The sequence below is a fragment of the Pseudonaja textilis genome, chromosome 1, assembly GCF_049901715.1.
Source record: "Pseudonaja textilis isolate UNSWEBS1 chromosome 1, rPseTex1.2, whole genome shotgun sequence".
Lineage (NCBI taxonomy): Eukaryota > Metazoa > Chordata > Lepidosauria > Squamata > Elapidae > Pseudonaja > Pseudonaja textilis.
This window is the reverse complement of record NC_141990.1, coordinates 222,715,994-222,739,366: the sequence shown is the minus strand read 5'-3', so window position 1 is coordinate 222,739,366 and position 23,373 is coordinate 222,715,994. Positions and strand designations below refer to the sequence as shown.

General features: G+C 41.4%; 2 protein-coding genes across 6 annotated transcripts; one reads left to right on the top strand and one right to left on the bottom strand.

Moving 5' to 3' along the window:
• Positions 1–1,049: 1,049 nt before the first annotated feature.
• Positions 1,050–16,254, top strand: LOC113441110 (gap junction gamma-1 protein-like). 5 transcript variants are annotated; one of them, XM_087920633.1, is made up of 3 exons: positions 1,050–1,183; positions 13,744–14,892; positions 15,415–16,254. In XM_087920633.1, the coding sequence occupies exons 2-3, from the start codon at positions 13,761–13,763 to the stop codon at positions 15,420–15,422; spliced, it is 1,140 nt and encodes a 379-aa protein (XP_087776759.1). In that variant the 5' UTR covers positions 1,050–1,183; positions 13,744–13,760; the 3' UTR covers positions 15,423–16,254. The 5 variants fall into 5 exon arrangements, with proteins under 5 accessions (XP_087776759.1, XP_087776761.1, XP_087776760.1 ...); XM_087920635.1 differs by lacking the exon at positions 1,050–1,183 and adding an exon at positions 5,069–5,124; XM_087920634.1 differs by lacking the exon at positions 1,050–1,183 and adding an exon at positions 6,124–6,273.
• A 3,949-nt stretch (positions 16,255–20,203) lies between these two features.
• INHA (inhibin subunit alpha) lies at positions 20,204–23,154 on the bottom strand. Its single transcript, XM_026707996.2, has 2 exons — positions 22,742–23,154; positions 20,204–20,949 (listed from the first exon to the last, which is right to left on the bottom strand). Exons 1-2 carry the CDS (start codon positions 23,028–23,030, stop codon positions 20,204–20,206), a joined length of 1,035 nt encoding a protein of 344 aa, XP_026563781.2. The 5' UTR covers positions 23,031–23,154.
• Between the last annotated feature and the right edge of the window lie 219 nt (positions 23,155–23,373).

Sequence of the window (23,373 nt, the reverse complement as noted above, 5' to 3'; positions counted from 1 at the left end):
AAATAAGTGAGAGTTAAGATGACCCCCTTTAGCAAATCACAATAGTTCAAACTCAGTGATTCATCAGCTGGCAACTGCTGTTGAACAAGCTAAGGAACCTCAAGTTTTACTGAAAACAACAGTGAGACATAAGATGTTGCAACCATGGAAAATGAGGAATGGCATTTTTATACACGGCATGCTTGTTAGAATGACTGGGTAGTAGGTCATTGCTAAAATGCTGACAGAAATTGAGTGAAAATTACATTTGCTTTCAATTACATATTTAGGTCTTTTGGGGAACATACAATTTTGTACAATGTACTATTGTGAAATTGTAGAGATTATAATATTTTTCTCATTAATTTATATTGAAAGAAGCAAACCACCTTACCTACACAGATAATGTAAAAAAAGAGAATTTCTGTAATTACAGTGTTGTTTCAGTTGGTGCAAAATAGTGTTATATCTATACCTCTCTATCAGTTTTGAGGCTTGGACTGAAATCTAGATCCAAGTTAATTAATTTCAAGGATCAAGGGGATCTCAAGAAAATGGTGAATTGTTGAGGCAGCAACACTGCTTGTATCATATATTCTCTCTCCTAGTCTTTTGATAGTATTGATGTTTTTAAATTGTGGAATATTTTTAATAGTTTATTTTATTGCTTTTTAAAATTGTATGCCACCCAGATTCACATTTGTGAGATGGCAGTTATATACGTTTGATGGACAAAATAAACTTAATGGAAGTTACTTCAGTTTTAACTAAATCTGTTTTGGTGTTTTTAATCACAAATTCACTCATCCTGCTTAAAACTTTTATTTCAAAATGCAAACTTCAGAATTTGAATTCAATCAAGAGAATTTTCCTCTTGGAAAATTTGTTTTTGTGTCTCTATATAAGAGATGCATGCCTTTTTTTTTAAGACTTGGAAAAACACTGTAAGAAATAGTTTTTTAACATACGGCTAGATCTCACACGATCTCACTAAAGCTATGGCAACCTATTAAACCAAAAGGATTACTCCTCCCAGAAATCCTCCTATGAGTGTGTTGAAAAATATTATTCTGGGTTCAGTTCCAAGTGGGGAAGAAGACACTGAAAACATGGAGGCTATTTGTAAAGATAGTTAAATAGTGGACAGCAGGACCACATGGCTTGGAGCTCCAAAGTGAAAAGGAAGGATGATCAATGCTTCATGGTGAGAAGAGAAAGTCAAGAAGGGCTGGGATGCTGAGAGTGCCTGGGTTTTATAACCTTTGTTGGGATTTGAATTGAAGCTTGTATTCTGATTGGTTGTCAGACTCCCATGAGGCCATGCAGGGGCAACTCTGTAGGCTGTCCTGAGTTCCAGGCCTGGTTGTGCCTTGCTGGATGATGATGCCCTGAAGCAATTGAGGGCAATTGAGCAATTGCTATAGCTTTACCTGGAGATCTTTGTTATGCAAAGTATTCTGGCTCAGGCTTTAATGGCCAACCCATTAACAAAGGTAGGGGTGAGTTTCTGCTTCTAAGATGAGTTTTTGCTCCTGAATTTCTACTCTTTTTAAGGGAAATATTCTGCCTTTTTAATATTTCCTAGGATATTTCAATTTTCTAGGAGAGGTGTGGGTGCTAACTTCCTACAAGTGTAAACTAGCTTACTGATCAAGCTATTGCTATTTTAAATGCTGCCTTGAAGATTTTTAAAATATTTTTATTTCCTTTATTTTAAAAAATCTTAATAGAATTACATTAACATTCAGTCTACTTCTGATAGTAATCAAGATGTTTTGCTACTATTTTAACTATTTTCTTTATTCTACAATTTATTTATTTGGGAGGATGCTGGCCTGCATACAGACAATGCCTCCTTGATCTGGGCTGCAAACTCCAGATATCACTAGGACACAGCAAAGTTTTAGATAATTTAAAAAAAAATCCTCTTGCATTCTCATCTAATGTTTGTATTTTTGCAGCTGGGGTTGAAGAATTGTTATATTTCCTTTTCTCTGGGTGATAAGAGGGGAAATAATAGATGAAGAATCCTTACTTTTATCTGGACAACAGTGCACTTAATAACAAAGCCCCAAGGTCATTTAACAGGGAAGATTATCATCCAACTGTACAGCACAAGTTTTACATAACAGAAGGTCCCACCTGAATCCTACTATCTCAAGAGAAGTTACAAAAATACTTCTGCAATTTGAAAAGCTGTTGTGCACTTTCTTTTTCTTCTCTCCCCCCAGGCTTGCACAACATTTCAACTAAATCTGATTCTGAGTGGCTCAAAATTGTACTAGAAATATTCTTCTAGTGCTCTCTCAACCGGTTTGGCCCTCAACATTTGGGGGAATCATCCAAACTCACCTAGGCTGCTATAATAATAACACAGGGGTATATATGTGAACTAACTGGAATAGTCTGAGAATGGTGAGAGTCAGAAATACATTAAAATAAATTTGAACAAACTGTTTTCTGACCTAGGACTGTATGTTAAGTTATGGATAGTTTAACTATCATTTACTGAATAAAGCACAATTAGTTCTGATTATGAACTGAAATGGCCTAGGTCATAAAACCTGTCTATAAACCATAGTAATAAATATAGTACAAATCTATCAACTGTGATTTAGGAAACTATATACCAGTTAAGCAAATAAACACATTCTTTTACTTATTCAAATAAAACATCTGGCTAAGTAGTGACAGCAAACAATCTTAAGTATGGTACTTTTTAGTTTTTACTTCATACAACTGTACCTTTTCCTACTAAAAATGGCTCTAGCCACTCTTGGTTTAAGAATTTAAGAGCAGATTGACCCATAGCAAAAAGGACCGTTTAGGATCAGGTTTGAAATGAAATACAATATGTACTGTTTGTTAGCATATGTGTCACAAAGCAATTTGCAAGTGAATGTGCCTTGGAGCCCACATTGGGATTCTTCAATTAACCTGAGGGTGCAAGAATTAAAAGGGTGTTTTGAATGGGGGAAAAAGATTCCAATTGTAGCGACCATAATGCACAGAATACAGTGATATTCTACAAATGATGCATGAATGTTTGCTATTGTGGAAAGGGAACTTCATGAGGACAGTGGTGACACCCAAGCAGGAAAAGCCCAAAGGGAACATCAGGCCAGCCATAAAACAAACTTGCATAGGAAAAGAGATTTAATAAAAGGTATTGAAAGAAGCCCCCTAGACAAAAGCCAAGTAATTAAGAAAGCTAGGGAAACAAGAAAAAGAAATCCCTTACAAACAGGTCATGCCAAATCAGCAAAACAAATAGACAAAAGATACGAAATAAATTCCATAGCAGACAGGAGATTGCCACAAAACAAACATAAGAAAACATTAGGACGAAACTGATAATCCAATCAAACCACCTTGCAGAGTTTACCCTCCTGCGGAAATGAAGACAACCCCTGACAGGATTTAAAACAGGCTTGTCCAACCTTTCACCTTCCCTGGGCCACATTAGAAGATGAAAATTTGGTTTGGGCCGCACATAAAATAAAATAACAGTAACGATACCTGATCATCCAAAAAAACCATAGGAAACGTTTTTTTCATAAGATATCATAAAAAAATAGTCAACCAGGGAGAAAGGAACGCGATGGGGCGGGGGGGGAGAAAGCTCGCCCGCCTTGCGCCTACCTCTCCTCCTGCAAATGGCCCGGCTGGATGAGGCAGGAATGGAAGGCGAGGACTGGGAGGCTCGGTGCAGCAGCAGCAGCCGCAGCAGCCGCAGGGGCACAAGCCACTACAACAGCTCCAGCGGTGGTGGCAGCAACGGTGGCAGGGGGGGCAAAAGCTGCTACAACAGCTCCGGTGGCAGCAGCGGTGGTGGCAGCAGCGATGGCGGCAACAGCAGGAGATGGCGGAGCCGGACTCTTGGGCTGCGGCTGCCTCGGCACGAGGAGCGCTTTGACGGCGCCCGCCTTTTCTGTTGCTGCTTGGCGTGGCGCTCGCCTCTCCACACCTTGCGCCTGCCTCTCCTCCTCCTCGCTGGCTCATCCTCTTGCACGAAGGTTGGGGTGGGCACTGGGCCGCATTATGAGCCGACCTGGGCCGCATGCGGCCCGCGGGTTGGACAAGCCTGATTTAAAACATTAAGAAATACAAACACAAGCACTCACACACAAAAGGAGAAAAAAGTATTAAAATCGGGAGTTTATTATACAAAGATGGCTAGCCCCAGGAACGCAGACTTCTTGCTATCTCTCGCCTTCCTGAAAAATAAAAGGAACCAGCTTTCAAGCAGTTGTCTGTATCCTTGCACCGGAGCTCTCCCAGCAGGAAATCGAACCCTCAGAAGAAAGGCATTTTCCAGCCTTTCAACACTATGTTTAGTGATTATGGTTTTCAAAGTCCACAGAAATCCAGAGAGATAAATCTCTGTTTAGTTGGGCTTTACTCAATTAATACTCAGCAGGATTGTGGCCTCAAATAAGGTTGGGTTTTGCACTGTGCTACATGTGAAATCAAAATTAGCGTCAAGAGATACAGTAAAGGTGCTTAAAATTAGATTGAGAAGATAATTAACTTTAGCAAATGAGCAACTTTCATTAAAAAATGTCCAGCAATTAACTTGGTAAGGGCATGTAACTTTCAGGTATTCAGTTATTCTCAGGGAGAATGAACTTTGACTTGTTAGCTACTTGCAGTTTTTAGGAGAACAGAATTCCTCCAGAGTGGAACTCAAATGTGTAGAAATAAGAGTAAAGTTCTATTATTCACAAAACAAAGTTTACAGAAACAATAGAAGGAATCTATTTGATGATCTATTAATATTCAATGCCTAACAGCATATGACATGTATAAGACTGTGATACTTAAAACATTTTTTTCTACATTCACATTGTGGTCTGTCTTATATTGCTTTAAAAATAAAAAATAAAAAACCTGCTCAGTACAGATGCTTACAACTGCTGTAACTGCTAAATTTAACTTTGAGCTTCATTTTACCCACTGGTGTCAAATTTGATTGCATCATGTGACCTATTGAGGCATATCATGACATTTTTTGGCTTTGCGGAGCTGAGGTGGGTGTGGCCTGCATGTGATGCATGATACATCACATGCAGGCCATACCCACCTCAGCATCCAGCCCATGGGCTGCCAGTTTGACACTCCTGATTTTACCCGTGCATGCTTCGGGTAAGATTTCTAAATTAGTGGAATGTTCCATATGTGGACTAAGGAACATGATCCATTATGCATCAGTACGCTTCTGTAATTTGATTTAAAAAGAATCAAAAGCGCATTTTCCCACTTTATTATGCTTTAGCTTGAAATTTTATGTGGAGATGGATAATAGTTACGATTCATACTTCTGCCAACAAAAATGTATTTTAAATATTTGCAAAGGGAGGAAAGGAGAAATAGAAAAGAATACATCAAAAGAATTGTCTTGATTTATAGAAGATATTGCATTTTTGCAGTTTAGCCAGTGGGGAGGGTAGCACACCTATACAACACGAAACTCAAGCGTTTTTTGCTCATGAGGAATCATAGTAGGAAGGCTTTGCATATGTAATGCACAAGTCCTTTTTCAGTTTCTCTGTGATTTATCTGGCATGTCATTCTTTGAGTAAGATAACTACTTAAGCAATTAGATCTGAACACACATGAGCTTGCAAGATATCTATACAGTATTTCAGTATCCTTGTTTTAATAGATATAGACTGATCATGGATGGGGTAGTACCTAACTTTGTCTAAGCCCATAAGGAGCAAGAGTGACACACCCTGAATTCTATCTGATTATTCCTGGGCCTAGGAGGTTCAGCCAATCCTCCACCCTGTGGCTGTTTTGTCACTCCTAGCAGTTACTTGACAAGGCCTTCCATATTTTTTCCATACTCCATCCAGAGGATTCCATTTTCAGTTCAGCATCTAACGACCCTGTCCACTAATGCTACTTTCCACAGAAAGGTTGAACATATCTGAGTATATCTGAGGAATTTGAATAAACCTCTCTGCAAATTTCTAATGGATGCATGACCATTAAGGAACTTCGAATGAGTTTGGATCTTTGCCCTGCAATCGCAGGTCTCTTTCTGAAAACATTTGCATTGCAGAATGGAAAAGATATTGATGTTCTTGAGTCTTCTTGCTTTCGAAAAGAGTCCAGGGTCTGACCGGTTCGTTATATCAGATCCTTTAACTAGCCTGCAGGTTGGGTTGTTTGTTCTTCGGATGTTTGCTCCTGTGCTAACGCGGCAGAGGACCTAAGGAGTTGTATCTATACTAGCTCAACCAGTCTTTCCGAACAAGGGACGCCACGAACCGGAGAGAACAGCTGCAGGTAAATAGGATCGTTGACGCCGGGCGGGTGCGCACCTCTCGGCGCGTTCGCGATTACGACAGCTCCTGAAATCGACAGGAGAGTAAATTGTCCGGCCACTCCGCGGTGCAACTTTCTCTTCCACGTCTATGGAGATTCTCAAATCATCCAAGGTCGCGGTTGTCCCAAAGCTGCTTTTCCAAAAGGCGAAGTTTTTCAAGAAAAAAAAAAAACCCCAAGAAATTCCAATTGCCTTTTGGAAAAGCAGTTTTGGGATTTCTCTTGCACGTGCTAAATTTTCCCAGGGCGAAAGATTTGTTACTCATTCCCACCATCCTTAGGAGCTGGATCACTTTTATTCCCTCGTGGTATGTGTTACGGCCGTCCTTATTGCTTTGGCCGACGACATGCGTGACTCACTACTAGGTTATCCCTCGAGTTCTGCAATGCCGCCTAACTGGTTGCAAGTAATGCAGCGTGTTGAAGGAAAAGCGATTATTTTCTCCACCGCACCCCGCCCTCTCCGCCAATGAAACCAGAGTGAGCCTCAGCTTTCGCCCCGCAGAGAACCGTCTCTTTTTCTTAAAAGGAAAGTTGTGTTTCCTTCCTCCGGCGCCGCCAGATCGATAAAGAAGGCGGACCGCACTTCTGCCGACGTGTATAACGGACCCTTTGAGGCACGCGGGCTTTTTGCCCGCTCACTTCCATCTCTCATCAGCTGCCTCGACGGAGGGGAGGGAGGAGAGGGAGGAAGGAAAAGGGGCGGGGGTCGCCCTGGAGGCGGAGCTGAAGAGGCGGGGGGCGGTGACCGTCTGTAGCCCCTTTGTTCGGCCGGCCGCGCGGGAGAAGAGGAATTGCACTAAGGACCGCGTCTTTGTGAGGTTCGCCGGGCGGGATATCCAGTAAGTGGGCTTCCAAGGTCCGGGGGTTGTGGGTGAAACCCTGTCGGGACGGATTGGGTTGAGGGTAGGGGCGGGTGTCCTGTCTACCTGACGCCAATATGGGATTCCCAGGGAGGGAAATGGAAGGGTGGGGGTCGCGTTTAGGGTTTCTTAGGAGTTGGAACAGACCCCCCTCCCCCCCGTTCCGTTCCGTTCCCCATTCATTGCCTTTCCCTCCTTTTCGTTTTCTGCGTGGTTGCGCTTTCTGGAAAGGATTCTCCCCTTAGGCATGGAAGGCTTTGGTTCCTTTGTGCGGTACAGTAATGCCGTTCTTAGAAAATGCATTGTTTGGAGCCGTGGTCGTAGTGGCTGGATCCTGCTTTTGGCTGGCGATTAAGCGACCCCCCCCCCCTTTCCGTTATTTTGTTCAGGATAAATCCTGGTACCTTCCTCTCCTTGCCCCTAATTTCCTTTAAAGTATTAACACCAGGCTTATTTTTTAATCAGTCCGAGTTTCCACTGGGGAACAAAATCACTTTGGAGCAAGATTATTTTTTTAAAAAAAAGCTTAATGAGAGGCGGGCAGGATGATATACCTGGGGCTTCGGAGCAGTTAAGTGTTTCATGTATTATGAAGTATATATATATTTACCCTATTTTGATAGGAAGTGCCCCGTTGGCAGTCAGTGCTTTAAATTATGTATAGTAATTAAGGGTGAAGAGTTGGGCATAATGACCAAGATTATATCCACGTGGGATTTGGTACATTTGATGGAGGTATATTGGCTAAGAAAGTCCACTTCTCATTTACTTGGCAAGCTGTGTCTGTTCTTTTGGGCAGCAGTCTAAGCCAGCTGGTTCTCTGATGTTTCTTGGCTCCAGGCACATGGCTGGTATTGACCATTTTTTATCCTGGGCAGCTTTCCATCCAAATCCCCCCTCCCCTCCTGTTGCCTTTTGAACTTTAATACTACAGTATTATTATTTAGATTTCTTGAGTTCTGAGAAAGTCTCCCTCAATGGTGGCTAAGAACTGTAAATACCGAGGTAGAAGGTTTATGGAGATCACCTGATTCTGGAAAGTTGCGTAAATTAGTATTTCTAGAGGCGCTAAACTGACTGTGCAATTGGCATTTGCCAATGCTATTATCTGATCTAGTAAACAAGGTTTATCAGAATGATCTAAATTACTTTTGTCCAGGTAGCAAAACTGTGGTTAGCTGGATAAAGAAATTTCCTGGATATCTTGTTGATGTTGCATCATTTTTTTTAACCCAACACTGTTGCTTCCTGAAAGAATGAAGGGGAGAGGAGACAAATTTTTCCACTCTGGTGATTATGAAGTTGTAAATTGTTAAAGCAGCTGCAAGAAAAATTCTTTATCTTCCACATTCCTGACCTTTTCTTTGCGGCCATCCTTATGTTATTTCCTTACATGCCTGAAAGATTGAGATTAGCAGGGAATGTGATAATAATTTTATGTGGACTTAAAAATTTATTTGAGTAGATTTATGAACTTATTCCAGATTGTAAACTGCAATTATTGCTGTGCCTTGTACCTGTAGACAGTAAATGAAGCCTTGAATTTATTTTAAGGTAGAAAACTTATAGGTTGGTTCTGGACTCCATTTACTTGTATGATAGTTTTTTAAAAAAAGACTCTCTCCTTGGATAAAGAGCTTCAGATCCTGCATACTATTCATTCTTCTTAGCCACAAGGAGCATGAACTAATTGCAAAACTGCCTAAGCCCAGAGTTCACTTGGAAGCTAAGTAGCTCCTGAGTGCTTTCATTGTGTGCTTAAAGAAAATAATGCTGGGTCCATACAAAGTGCATTTGTTAAATTGAAGTAACTGAGTTCTGAATACTCTGAAACAGCTATTCACAGTGAGGCTACCTTCTCATATTACATTATTTTCTTTTTTGGACATAGTGGAGCACAAAATATTCCTTGCATAGAAATGTTTAAGTGGAGTTTCCATGTAGCATGGAGGTGGGAGACCCATAGCCTCCCAGGATCTCCTTTAATGTGTTTTATTTACTACAAGTTTTACCATCCCGAGATGGGAGTGAGATATTTAATCAGATTTACAATCTTGTGTCTTAGAAATAAAACAAAGCTTGCAGCCATTCATACACACAAACTCACTGTTTGCTATCTGCAAACTTTCTCCATGTGTCACTTAAGGAAAGAGGGTTCTTGGTGATAAAGTCATTTTTGCTGGTGTTTAACAATAGATTCAAATCAATCTTCTGCAATCTCTGGAATTAAACATTAAGTGTTAAATAAGAAAGCACCAAATGTCTATTAGTGTGCTTTTTGAGTGTTTTATAGCTGCACACAGCTTGATAACCAGTGTATTTTGAATGTTTTTGTTATCAGTAAATGTGTATAAAGGATGAGTTATGGAGTGAGGGAGGATATCCTTTCTCTTTAAAGGAGATTTAAAATCTGAGTGTAAGATAATAATGCTCACCTGCCTCAGTTAGTCCTTCTCAACTTCCACCTAACTCCTACACTCTGCTCTCTGTCCTACGCATTTGAATTACCTTGTGTGTGCTCTAATTTATTTTTATTCCGCTATACTTATTTTCTGGCAGACATCCAAATTTTTGTTCCTTTTGCTCTTTAGTGCTGATTAGGTAAACAAGTGATAATATCCCTGTTGGATTAGTCAGCTAGATTTAATTATATAGTAATGATGATAAGCTGATTGATTCAGAGTAGAACACTCATGATTCAGAGTAGAACACTCACCTTAGTTGGGAAATAGGAAAGACTGATGTTTCATGTGTTATTCATGTGTTATTCATTTATTATATTAAAAAATCAAGTTTTGGGGGAATCCAAATCTTGTAATAACATTAGTTTCTATGAATTCAGAGATTTGTTTTCTGAGCAATTGATAATGTATTCTACAGGCATAGGTATCTCCAGTGGGGTTAGGGGTGGCACACACAGAACTGTTTAATCTATGTCATATATGACATCGGTTAAACAGTCCTGTGTGTGCCACCCCTAATCCCATAGAATTAAGTTAGTTGGTCACACTCTGCGTAGTGTCACTTTAACATTAGCAAAATGTTTCACTGTTTCTCCAATATATTGTTTGTTAACGTGAACATTTTAGAAACAGTCCCTTTCTTTTACCATTGAGGAGCTTTTCTCATTTCAAGGTTAAGAAAAAATGCAAATACAAAATCAAAGCAAAATACTATTTTAAGACTTGCACTGATTGTGTCCTTGAGCATCATCTGGAGAGGGTGGGTAGACCTAAGCGAATTTCGTTATTAAGGAGAGTGCAGAATGAAAGCATTTGCCATTGCTCCCGTTTCATTACTTCCAGATGACCCTCTTTTATCACCCAAGTTTCCTGATTGCAAATTAAATGCAACAGGGATTAAATGATTACATTTGACTGTTTCTAGCTCTGTAGAGCAGAACATGCCTACTAAAATGTATGAAGGGCTTATACAGAACTGACAGCCAATGAGCTCTCATCCTTTAGTAAGGTACAAGAAATTACATAGTTGGAGTTTTTATGCTTAATGCAGTGAAAAGCCTCGCTTTCTCAGGCACTTAAGCTGCTCTGATAGTTCCACTATGGTCATCCAATCATAATGTCCAGTCACCATATTGGGAAGTAGATGATGTCTCCTGCAGTGATGGCACTCATCAGTTGATTGAAGAGATTTCTTTGGGGGGGGAGGAAAAGATCTATTTTAGACCTTCTTGTGATTGGCAGAGTTTTGATTTGCTTCTTGATCAGATCTCTAGTCCCACCTGGAAACTTGGTTTCACTGCTTTGTGTTTGATTCTCAATCATGCTCAATCATATCAAGGTAGATTATAGTGCTGAAAACAATAAACAGAGAGCATTAGGGAGCCTTCTACCTTTGACTTGGGCAGGCAAGCATGAATGAAGAACAGAATTTAGGATTACACTTATAGGGATTACAGTTTCTACTATGTGGCATCCCTTTGTGGGTACCTCCCTTACTTCAAGACACATTTATTGTGCATGAGCACTGAAGGGTGATGCCCATCCCAGTCTACCAGGATGTGGCATCCATCCAACAGCTAAGACTTACTGACTCACAGAAGTTGCTTTCCCTAAACCTCTTTCATGGATTTTAGGGGTAAATGGATGGTGAAGGAACAGGAAAAAGAAAAGTCTATTAAAATTCCTCCTTGCAGTTAATTGCTTTTGTCCAGTTTGATTGACTTGCTTCATCTCTCTTCAGCCTTGTGTTTGAAGTATTGTGATGTCTACATGAGTTTTTAAGGAGATGGTGTCCATGTGCTAGAATTGCACTTTGTTTTTGGTGCAAAACATTGTTGGGGAGAAGGATTACAATTATCTAGAGGAGGAAGGCTTGAAATGTACAGTGAATCCAGCTACAAGGAAACTTACAGATTCCCAAATTGTGCCTTTGTTTTTTCCTTTAGAGCAGGGGTATCAAACTCAAGGCCCATGGGCCAGGGTCAGCTTGCAAGGTGCTTAGATCTGGCCCATGGAGCTGGCCTGGAAATACCACAGGACCAGCCTGTGATGCCTCTGCCAGCCAAAACAGGCTCTGATATCGGCTGGCAAAGTACTGCAGGAGGCCAGGGAGGCCGAAAATGGTCTGGGGGGGGCATGTGTGGTCCCCCCCACACCCCGTTTTGGCCAGTAGGGTGTTGCAGGCGGTGTCTGTTTGCCGGCCCACGGAGAACTCTAAGAAATCCAGTTTGACACTCCTGCTTTAGAAAAGTTAATTTGAGAGAGGAAGCTTAGATGAGGACTTAAGGAGAATTGCCTTCTCCTAGGTGCCATATTACAACCCAGGTTGGATTCCTTGAAGCTGCCAGTAGTGATAGAAGACTTTTCTGATGCTTCATTTGCCTTGAGCTGAATCTATGAACTGTGAGAAAAGAGGGAGGGGGGAAAAAGTTGCTTTCTTTCTAAAAGTTCTTTCTATTAGAGGGGTGATAAATTGCCACCTTTTAAAGAATGTATGGTAGCCAATATATGTTAAACTGGTAAGAATCCATGGCCAATTTTGCATTTCTTGTCTCTTTGCCTCTATAAAGTTCATGTGTTTTTATTTGAACTTGTGTGTGTGTGTGTGTGTGTGTGTGTGTGTTTTGATATGCATGCTACCGGTGTACGTATTTAAAAAGTAATGTATTCAATTGCTGTGGAGATTGTATGGTGTTCAATTGGCACAACATTAGAGAGGTGTTCAAATATGAAGTTAATGTTATTAAGGAAATGAAACTAAACTTGATATTATTTGGCTTCAGTGGTCTCTGAAGGCCTGGAGAAACATACTGGGAAGATTGGGGAAAATCCATTTTCAGATCTGAGAATTTCCTCATCTTTTAAGTAGAAGTTGTGTTTGGATAAATATTGATTAAATACTTTGTTTCTAAGGGAAAGTTTAAATATTATTTTAGGTAGTAGATAATCTCTCTGTACAACTCCTTATAAATAAAATTAGTCTTGTACTAAAATTAGTCCATGGTGTATTGGAATTTTCTTCCTATTTTGGAAGTTGTTTACTGTTAAGTTCTTCCTAGATATGAAGTTCAATGAATTGAAATGGCTCTTGTCAAAAATCTCACATCAAGTGGTTCCACTGAGATCTTATAGTTGGTGATCTCCTGAAATCTTATTAAAAAAAATCAAATCTAAAGAAAAGGTTTGGGTAGCCCACTGTAGCATTTTAATGCAACTGATTTGCCTTTGCAACTGATACGCACTTGAAATCAAGAAACAAGAGAGCAAAGTATTTTAGTTCATGAGCATGGTCTGAAGCCCATGAGGATTCAAAGGAACAAGTTCAGAATCTAAAATGGTTGAATTTCCTGGGAAAGTTTTCTTACTAGCATTTGAAAAAAACCACACCCCTTCTTAAAGTTATTGCTTACAATAATATATAAACAAACAAATACCGTTTTGGATGACATGATGCTGATATTACGTAGTTTTGTTAAAAGGAAGGAAGCTTTAAAGTAGTAGAAAAGGCTGGGTGTTTGTTTCCACCCAGATGTTACAAAAGGGGCTATGTGTGGGGTAGAAAATGCTGCAGGCGAAGGTACTTTTGGGGTAGGATGGCAGATGTGTTCTTGGGAATCTCTGCCGTGCAGCATGAGAAAAGTGTTGTTGTTTCATCTCTGTTAGGGATTAAAATAAAGTCATTTGGAGTTGTGTTTTGTCAAAGAAGGTCATAGATCAAAGATTCATAAGCCCCTTTCTCTGCTGACATTACCCCGAGCATTTTTCTGAGCTTCATCAACGCTGACATTTCTGCAGTTAGTTCTTATTGTGGGCGGTGAGAGATGAAAGGAAAAGAAGGGAAAAATAACATATTTGTCCTGTACAGGTCATAAGGCTGGCTCTCCATATTGCTATCATTCCAGGATTGCTCTGTTTGTGTCCTTTAATGTTTTCCTTTTATTTTCTTATCTCAATACTTTATTATTTTGGTTTTCTCTAGCGCTTTATGCTTTGGGGTGGATGGAGATGGGTGAGGTGGGGGACCTTTCCCCTGACTTCTAGAATGGAATAATTGGACAAGTTTCTCTTCAGTTTAACCTTTTGCCTATTGTGTATCTCGGCTGCAGGCCTACGCTGAGCCAAAATGAGCTGGAGCTTCCTGACTCGCCTCCTTGAGGAGATCAACCATCATTCAACTTTTGTGGGAAAGGTGTGGCTGACGGTATTGATCGTCTTCCGCATTGTCTTGACTGCTGTCGGTGGCGAGTCTATCTACTACGATGAACAGAGCAAGTTTGTCTGCAATACACAGCAGCCAGGTTGTGAAAATGTCTGCTATGATTCCTTTGCACCCCTTTCGCATGTCCGTTTCTGGATTTTCCAGATCATTATGATAGCCACACCCTCAGTGATGTACCTGGGCTTCGCACTGCACCGGCTTTCACGCCAACCTCCTCGGAAAAGCCGGGCACCTGTGGTGCGACATGGTGCTGCCCGTGATTACGAGGAGGCAGAGGACAATGGGGAGGAGGACCCCATGATCTTTGAAGAGATTGAGCCTGAGAAGGAGGTGAAGGAACCCGAGAGCCAGAAACATGATGGCCGCCGGCGCATCAAAAAGGATGGTTTGATGACAGCATATGTGCTGCAGCTGCTGGCCCGTTCGGCCTTTGAGGTGGGCTTTCTGATGGGGCAATATATGCTCTACCAGTTTGAGGTTAACCCCTCCTATATATGCAAAAGCAGCCCCTGCCCTCACACCGTGGATTGCTTTGTCTCTCGCCCCACTGAGAAAACCATCTTCCTCCTCATCATGTATGCTGTGAGTGGGCTCTGCCTGCTACTCAATATCTGTGAGCTCTTCCACTTGGGCTGTGGGGGGATCCGGGATGCACTCCGTGGCTTTAAGGACAACGCTCCGCCCCCAAAGCCCCAGTATGCCCAGAAGGATCCCTCTGCACCTCCAACCTACCACTCTCTGAAGAAACATCCCTCCAAGGGCCAATTGGCCAAGGAGAAATTGGGTTACAGGGGACAGAACATGGCTGCTGAGCGTTACCCTGTGGCATCAAGACTCCCCAGGCACGAATTGGAGCAACTGCGTAAGCACCTGAGGGTAGCCCAGGAGCATCTAGAAATGGCATTCCAACTGCAGCCGGAGGGTATCGCCAGCCCTTTGCGAAGTAGCAGCCCCGAATCTAATGGACTGGCTGCGGAGCAGAATCGCTTCAACTTGGCCCACGAGAAGGAAGGGGCAGCTTGTGAACGGCCTAGTGGTAAGTGGGGATGAGGAGCAAGGTTTCGTTTGTAGGTCAGTGCCAGTGTGTTAGAAAAAGTCACCCATCGATGAGCACGAATGGACTATCTTGGCAGGAGCCCATATTCTGAGTCTGAATGTGATTATGCTTAAAAAGTAATTGGTGTGAATGGTTGGTTTCTTGGGGCTGTTAGCTGTTGGGTCCACTTATAGAACCAAGTGTGCCTCTATAAGCCAGTGGTGTCAATCACATGGCCAGCGGGCTGAATCCGGCCAACGACAGGCCCAGAATTTTCCCGCTGTTTTGCCGTTTCCATGGGTTCAAATACATCATTTGTTAGGACAGGCATGTAAAGTCTGGTATAGAAAAAAAAACATGCATGGAGGCTGATGGATAAATCTCAGCCATGTGTATGGTGTGAAGAGGCAGAATTATTTATCCCCAGGAAAGCTGGGAACCCATATAATAATGAAGTGGGTGTGCAGCCTGTTCTTTAGAGATTGGAGTGAGAGACTAAAATCCTTTTCCTCTTATTTCCAGGTCTTTGAAGCACTGGACAATTGCCCAGGGGACAAGAAGAAATGGAGGGGACCGAAAGCATGTACATAAATAAGCTTGATGTTTGGAAGTACCCTGAGCGAAAAGTCAGGGGATGAGAATATGCTCCGATCCTGTTTCTGTGGAATGAAAGAGAAAAGGAGATAATATGAGTACCCAGGTTCCAGATCTGGGTGGATGGGGCAGCTGTAGTGATTAATTTCATAAGTCTTTGTATGTGTGTCTTTTTATGGGCCTAAAAGGGAAACTTTTTTACTTTTATACATGTTGTAGAGGTACTACTGTTCTACCCGGAGGACATTTTGTCTTTTTTCACCTCTCTTTCCAATGGTACTGGAGTATTAGCTACATAGCAATTGTCTCCTTCTTTACACTTTGTAATTATTTCAGTTTTTACTGTATATAAGAGGATATCTCCCAACTTTCCAGGATTTTGCTCAGGATTCATCTGCGCGCACAAGTCAAACTCCCTCATCTTTTGCCTCCTCTTCCCTGACCACCAGATAGTGGAAGAGATTGGTGGTTGGGCCAAAGATAATTCTGCTGCATTCCAAGATGCTGGCCGATGAGCAGCATCTGCCTTCCTTGCCCTCTGTGTCGGGGGCTGTGCTCGGTTCCTCCTGAGGGGGACCAAAGTCACGTTTGAGTCATCTCAGAGACAGACATGAAATGTTTTTTTTTAATGTTTTTTATTTTATATATATATATATGTATAATTTACCAGAACGGTTCTGAATTTTTGTTCTTTTATATGGATGTATAATATATACAGTTTTTATATATATATTTGGTAAAAAAAAATCAAGATTTTTTTTATAGCAATCCTGATGTCTTGACTCTTTTTGCAGGGAAGAAATGTAATTCATAGGAAGGTTTGCAGAGTTATGGAAGATTAGGATGCCTTGGTTATACTCTTAAAACCTCACTAACTTCACAGAGGGAAAAACATGCAGATCCCAGCAAATCAATAAATATTGTGAGGCTGGAGAATGCATCGTTATTTTGCATCTGGGTTTAAATCCTTAAAATATTTGGGACTTTCCAACACCATTGGAACGGTGTGTGTGTATATATAGATATATAGGGTTTTATTGAAGGGTTAATAATTTGGGTTATTTTCCTAAAAAGAAGGAAGATAGGTTTAACACATTGAAGCTTAACGCACCCGTTTCAATTTTTATAAAAAAAACCATGAAGTGTGCTATGAATTTTAGGGTAGCTTTACTAAGTTGGTGGTTATTAAGATGGAGCGAGGGTGTCTTAAGTGCCTATCCTGGGTAAGAGGTGTGACCAATTTAACACAGAAGCATTTCTCAGGGACTCTGTTGCCAAGAACTGGAAGGACAATCCAATCACCTTATTGCCAGGCAACAGTTATAAGAATAAAAGCAATGTCCTGTCAGACAGGGCCTTTGTCCCATCCAGTTGAGCACAAGGAAGCCCACAGGTCTCCCAGCAGGTGGCCTTAAGGGCACTTAATACTGTCATCAAGGCAAGCAGTCATTAACTAGCCTCCCTGATTTTCATAAACTGGTCCAAACTTTTTCAGAAGCCCGCCAAACTGGTAGCCATCTCCACAACTTGTGATAGCAAATCTTAAAATTGAATTATGTGTTGTATTAAAAAAGAATCATTTTGCCGGTCCTGATTTCTTCCAGAATTCAGTGTTTTTGGTTGATTTCCCAAGTAGTGCTTCCTGACAGGGAGGAAGCAGGAAATGGCCCCAGATTGAAAAGCAGCCTTTAAGCCATAAGGTGTCAATCCAAGATAGTTTTCTTGCGAAGTTGTTTTGAAATTGCACCTGTGGAAAATGATCGCCTTTTCTCAAGCCAAGAGTCTCGGTCCCTAAAACATTGAAGGGATTGGTCTGTCTGACACAAAAATAAAATGAATTATTCAGATGATCAGTTATCTTCCTTCTGTACAAGTTTAATTAATACAGATGGATGGCAGTTTACAATAAGAACTCCCAACAATTAAAGGCTCATGGTAAAAATTAAAACAACAAATAATGATCAAAAGTAAACATGAAAAATAACTTGTAACCAAAACAATAGCTTTATATAAATAATTCAAAGTAAAATATAGATGGCAATAGCAAACTATTCAACCAGATGTTCTTTGGAAAAATGTCCCTCTTGTGGCTTCCAGACTTCTACAAGGAATAGCGCAAGTCTTAATTCTGTGTACAGCAAGGCCATTCCACACAAGGTAGGTGAAAGAACTGACAAACTGCACTTTCCTGGTTTTTATTTTTCTCATTTCACTTCTGAGCTTCTGAGATGAACCTTTGATGCACCACTTCAGGTAGGGGAAAGCAATCCTGGAGGCATCTAAGCACCAAGTCATCGTTGCATTTAGGGTTTTATTTGAATTTGCACCAACAAACCTACTGGTAACCGCTGTGGGGCCTGAAGAACAGGTACAGTGTACTCCAATATGTGACACAATGGTTCACCTATTGCAAGCATGGGCAGGAGGGTGAGAGGCCTTGACTGCTGTTCACCCTTCCTTACATACCTTTCCTACAAGTTAGACCACGGTAACCTGACTGTTCCTGTCAGTGAATCTGTACCTATTCATACAGAGAAGCCTTTCTCACAGTTTTCCCATCCTGCCTTCCATGCTTTTTGGAGTATAATGACTAGAACTACATTTTCCAGCGTGACCTACTAAAGTTGGAGACAGGAATGAGAAAGTGCTTTTATCATGTAGGAAACTTGCCTCCTAAATCCCTTGTTCTTACACCTGTAAGAAATACTTTTTGGTCAACTTAGGGAAGACAGGTGGTGTACACCTAGACGCATTTACTTACAAATAATAATGGTTTATTCAAGTGAAGCTTCTAGGTTCATCGCAGGCTGAGTGCACTGCATGCTAGGCTAAAATGTGGGGGTGTACATAGTTACAGAATGACATGTTATTCTGTCCTGTCTATGAAATCTGGAAAGAGATGGCTCCTTTTGGCTTTTTGTCAACAAATGCTGCTTTCACTGAACTCTGCAAAAGTCCCTATCTGCCAAGTAGGCGAATCAAGATGAAAGAATTCTGTATTTTCTGTTCCTCTGCCTTGGGAGCCATCTATTGACAAAACTTGGTATTAACTGAAGAATATAACTAGGTTCCAGAGCAGAGCTAAAAGAGCTCAGCAACAGTTGGCTGGCTTTCATCCTGTTCTGTCTGTATCCTAGTGCTATCTTGGAGTTTGTAGCCAAATTGATCCTCTCCCCTATGCTTCCTTCTCTTCAACAAATACCTTGAAACTTACCTGCAAGAATTTACAGTGAAATACCTATAGGAAATCAAAAGTGAAAAGCATTTTTTGCCCCTGACATTCATTTGACTCTTTCCTGTTCAGTAAAGTGAGCACAAACTGTCCCAGGAGTGGCATATTTTTTAAAAACAAAAACTGGATAGCATTGAGAATTTTCTTTTAGAGAAGAAAGTTTTTATTATAACTCATTGTTTTCAAAATACATTTTAATTAGGCTTTCACAATGATTGCTGATTAGGATGCAGTTTCACAAAGCAAGGGTACACCCTGGTAGCACCTCATCACATTCTGATTAAGGGTACTCTCTAGCTCAGGGGCCTCCAACCTTGGCATCTTTAAGACTTGTGGACTTCAACTCCCAGAGTTCCTTTGCTGGCTGAGGAACTCTGGGAGTTGAAGTCTACAAGTTGCCAAGGTTGGAGACCCCTGATATAGACTATATACTATATATATGTATCTATATGTGTGCATGTATGTATGTTCATATATATGTTCATAGATAGATAGATAGATAGATAGATACACACACACACACAATGGTTGTATAAAACTCTATAACTTATCAGAATGTATGTAGATGTCCTATTCCCCAGTCTTTGGTTCATTTGACAAATAAAGGAGGTGGCTGAGAAGCTAAGCATTCTGCTGCAAGTTTCCTTTTGGTATTTGAAGAACCCCAAGGCTAAATCTGTCTGAAAGAACATGAGCCAAGAAAGACACAGTGAAAATGTAGCATGTCAGGATTGAGGATCATCAAAAATGGGCCTTTATTTCTCTCCATTTTATAAAAGGAAGCATTCAGACCCCTAGAGTTCAGAAAAATTTCAGGGCAAGTTAACTGAAAGAGTGTATGGCTGTTTCTATGATTAATAAGAATTTCCACCACCCCTATTCTTTTTCTCAGTCTGTGAAACTCCTTAAACTCTTCTTTCTAGTTTTGGAAAACAGGACTGCACTTCTTCTGTCCAGAGACATAGATTCAAGGCAGTCAGGCAAAACTACAATACATGCATTCATTTGCTTTCCTTGTGGGCTGTCATCAAGAGGGAACAAATGGAGGTGATGGAGGAGGAGGAGGAGGACTATTTATCATATCCCTTCCTGTCTGCTCAATATCACCCTTTCCAACCTGAAATTATTCTGTGGGTGGGAGATCAGCTAAGCAGAGGCACTTTTGAGTGAACAAAAGGGGAAGATAAAGCAGCTTCTCCACCCCAGTTCTTAGTTCTCCATTCTGATTTTAGCTTCTGTTAATAAAAAAAAAACCCAAAGGCAAATGAGATGTAAAGCCTCCAAATCTGGCTGTGAAGGCCAAAGGTGCCAGTCTTCACATTGAAAAAATAAGGCACTGGCACTATTAAGCCCTGAGTAGAAAGGGCTTAGTTCTGGGTTCATATGAAGAAGGTATCTTGTTGCAGAGGGTCTAGAGCAAACAGATTTGAGCAAGGCAATAGTTTCCCTTTAGGAAAGCATTATATTGCTAAAGCTGAGTTATTGCTATATGCAGGCACAGTCCTGAGTGATGATGTTGGGCACCATCTCATACTTGAAGGAGTAGCCACCATCTGAGGTGGTACGGACTCTCAGAGACTCCATTGTGCCTGGCAAGGCAGCACAGCATTTCTGGGAGTTGCCAATCATTGTCTGGATGCCAGAGCAGTTTCCATGACAGTAGTAAAACATAAAGCTGCTAGGATGCACGATCCAATTGTCCCATCCTAGTTCTTCAAAAGAGATGCTGATGGAGCTGCGTTGGCAGTTGTCATGAGGCGTAGCATTATGCTGGTACAAAGGGAGAGTAGCTAGAAAATTTTCTCTTGCGGAACGCCGGGCCCGGTCTCGTGCCTTGGGTTTGGTGGTTGCCACAAGGAAGGGCATCTTTTCAGCATCGGCCACACAGGGGCAGCCTAGGCAACGAATGAAGAGCACAAATACATTCTGGGAAAGGTAATGGAAGAAGGATCTTCTAAAATGAAAGACCGTCCAGCCCTCCGGAGCTGCCATTGCCATGGTAGCCAGAGGAACCCGGCCTTCGTCAGAGAGCGTCAGTATCTCTGGGAAGGTGTTGTTGGAGGCAGCTTCTTCTAAGGGGCCGTTCTGAACAATCACAGGGCCTGTGTAGAACCACAGCTGGGCTGATGTCACCTCACGACTCAGGATATGTATTGAGGGTTGAAAAATGTGGGTGAAAACGCCCTCATCCTCTGGAAGCTCACCTGGCTGAAGTGGCTCACAGGGTACCTCTGCAAAAGAGAAGGGATTCAGCATTACATACTGTAGGCCAAGGGTCTACAAACTTGGCAATTTTTAAGACTTGTGGACTTCAACTCCCAGAATTCTCCAGCCAGCATAGCTATCATTTCTCCTAGACTGAAAGAAGTGGAGGAAGAAAGAACAAGTGCTGATGACTCCGAAGTCTCCTTTCTCTTTATTAGGGCAGGTGCAAAAATGCAGCCAAGTTCTTTCTTTTATTAGATTAATAACTGGCTGAGGATGCTATATGCTTACACTGTAGGAGAGGGGGGTGGTCTCCAAACTTGGCAACTTTAAGATTTGTGGACTTCAATTCCCAGAATTCCTCAACTAGTCATGCTGGCTGGGCATTTCTGGGAGTTGAAGTCCCCAAGTCTTGAAGTTGCCAAGTTTGGAGACTCCTGCTTGTAGCAGTGTTAAGCTGTGATAGCAAAACAAAACAAAAAATCAGGAAGGAACTGATACCACCTGTTCTGACTTGAACATTGTTATTAAAAGGCACAAGTTCAGGCCTTTTAATGACATTTGTTTTTCAGAAAATAAATTTTTCTGATTATATGTTTACATGTGGCATGACAGCAAACTCTTGCACTTGCAGAAACTAAATCCCATACAAATATTGCCTGGCTTACTGTTGAAGTTTTTTCATCTGTACATTAATACATATGTATTCATAATGCAGACCCATGTATTAATACTAAATAAATTCCAAAGAAAGTCCTGAGGAAACTAGAGCTGCCAAAACTGGGCTGCCAAAATCCGGAGAGCCACTAGATGGCAGAAAAGAGATATAGAAAACCGTAATTCTTTCTTCCTGTAAAATGGAAATCTGGACTTTTGCAGCTCAGATCCAGCAACACTAGCACAGCCGTAAAAGAGTATGTGTATGTGCAAGAGTGATAATATTCAAAGTTCACATGATTCTAATGAGTCATTTCTCCCTTTATGGAATTTATATTGTCTTCCTCTACCCCACCCCCCATTTTTTCTGCATACCATCCTTACATTTCATTTCCTATTCACACATAAACCCACGTCAGTAATCTAGATTGTGGAAAGTTGTGATCTCTTTCAAAGATATTTCCTAAGGAGGCAATTCTACACACAAGCACCTGCAGAATCTAAAATAATAGGTTTATGTTAGTGTAACAAAAGGCTTAAGGTTGCAAGTTCATCATGAAGTCACAGTACAGTGTTACCTACTTATTCTGAAGTAAGTCTCACCGAGACTAACTCTCAAATAAAAGGATATAACATTACAAATTGTGGTTGAAATACTATATCTTGCTATCTATAAATAATCCAGCTGAATCCAATTAGACCTATGTTTAAGGTAAAGATCTGTTAATTGCATTAAATTCAGTGGGACTTCTGAACAAGTAGAAAGAAAACTGGAGTGCGTATCTACAGGAAAAGTGAAATATTTAAAAGCCACCAGGATACATGAGAGCTCTCACACTAGCAACATCAGCTGGATTTGAATGGCTGAATCTGGCTTAAATTTCTGCTATAGCTGGAATAAAATCAACATGTGTGTGTTTGTGTGCATCTGCACATCTCTGGCATAAAGTTCACTGTTATTTGGATTCATAGAATCATACAGTTGGACATGACCTAAAAGATCATCTAGTCCAACCCTCTGTGCAGGATCCACAACATGAGCTTAACCTCAGTACTTGTTCCTGCATCTGCTGAAATGCCTTAGATGATAAAATAATGGTTGCATTTTTCCCCTTTGGGTTTTAAACCTCCCAGGACCTTTTGAATCATGGTTCTGCTTACCTTGGGTTGGGAAGGCAATCACTTGGGATATATCTACTTCCTCCAAGCTGCGAGTCACTGGTGTGTCCAAGGTATGCCGCCTGTTGAGCCCCCTTTGGACCCTTTGGACCCTTTCATCTTGGGGGACAGGACCAAGGAAGTCCAGGAAATGTGCCTTGATTTTAGCCAGGATGAGTGGCTTGTCGGCATCCCTGTTGCAACCAGCAACAGCAGCAGGACCCAGCAAAATCAGCTGCAGGATCAGCATGGAGTTCATCCTGGTCCAGAGGTGTGGAGAGCCTTGATCCATCAGGCACAAGGGAATGAGATGCAGGGTGTGTGAAGTTCCTGCAAAGGGGGAAAAAAATGTTCTCGCCTGCGTGTAAGGCACTGAGGATGTCTGTAGGGAAGCCTTGCCGCGTGGATGAGATGGACTGGCTCTTATGTTGAATCTGCCCAGTTCCTTCTGTCTCCTGAGTTCTTAACTGAGCCAAGCTGGGGCATGATGGCATTGAGACTATCTGTCACTGACGCAAATGTCTGGTAGCCATGAATATTATCTCCTGGGCAGCAAAAACACAGGAGACGTCTGGAATGCAAGGACAGTGTTGCCAAGGGGACAGGACCTAAAGCAGAGTACTCTGGAGGAGAGA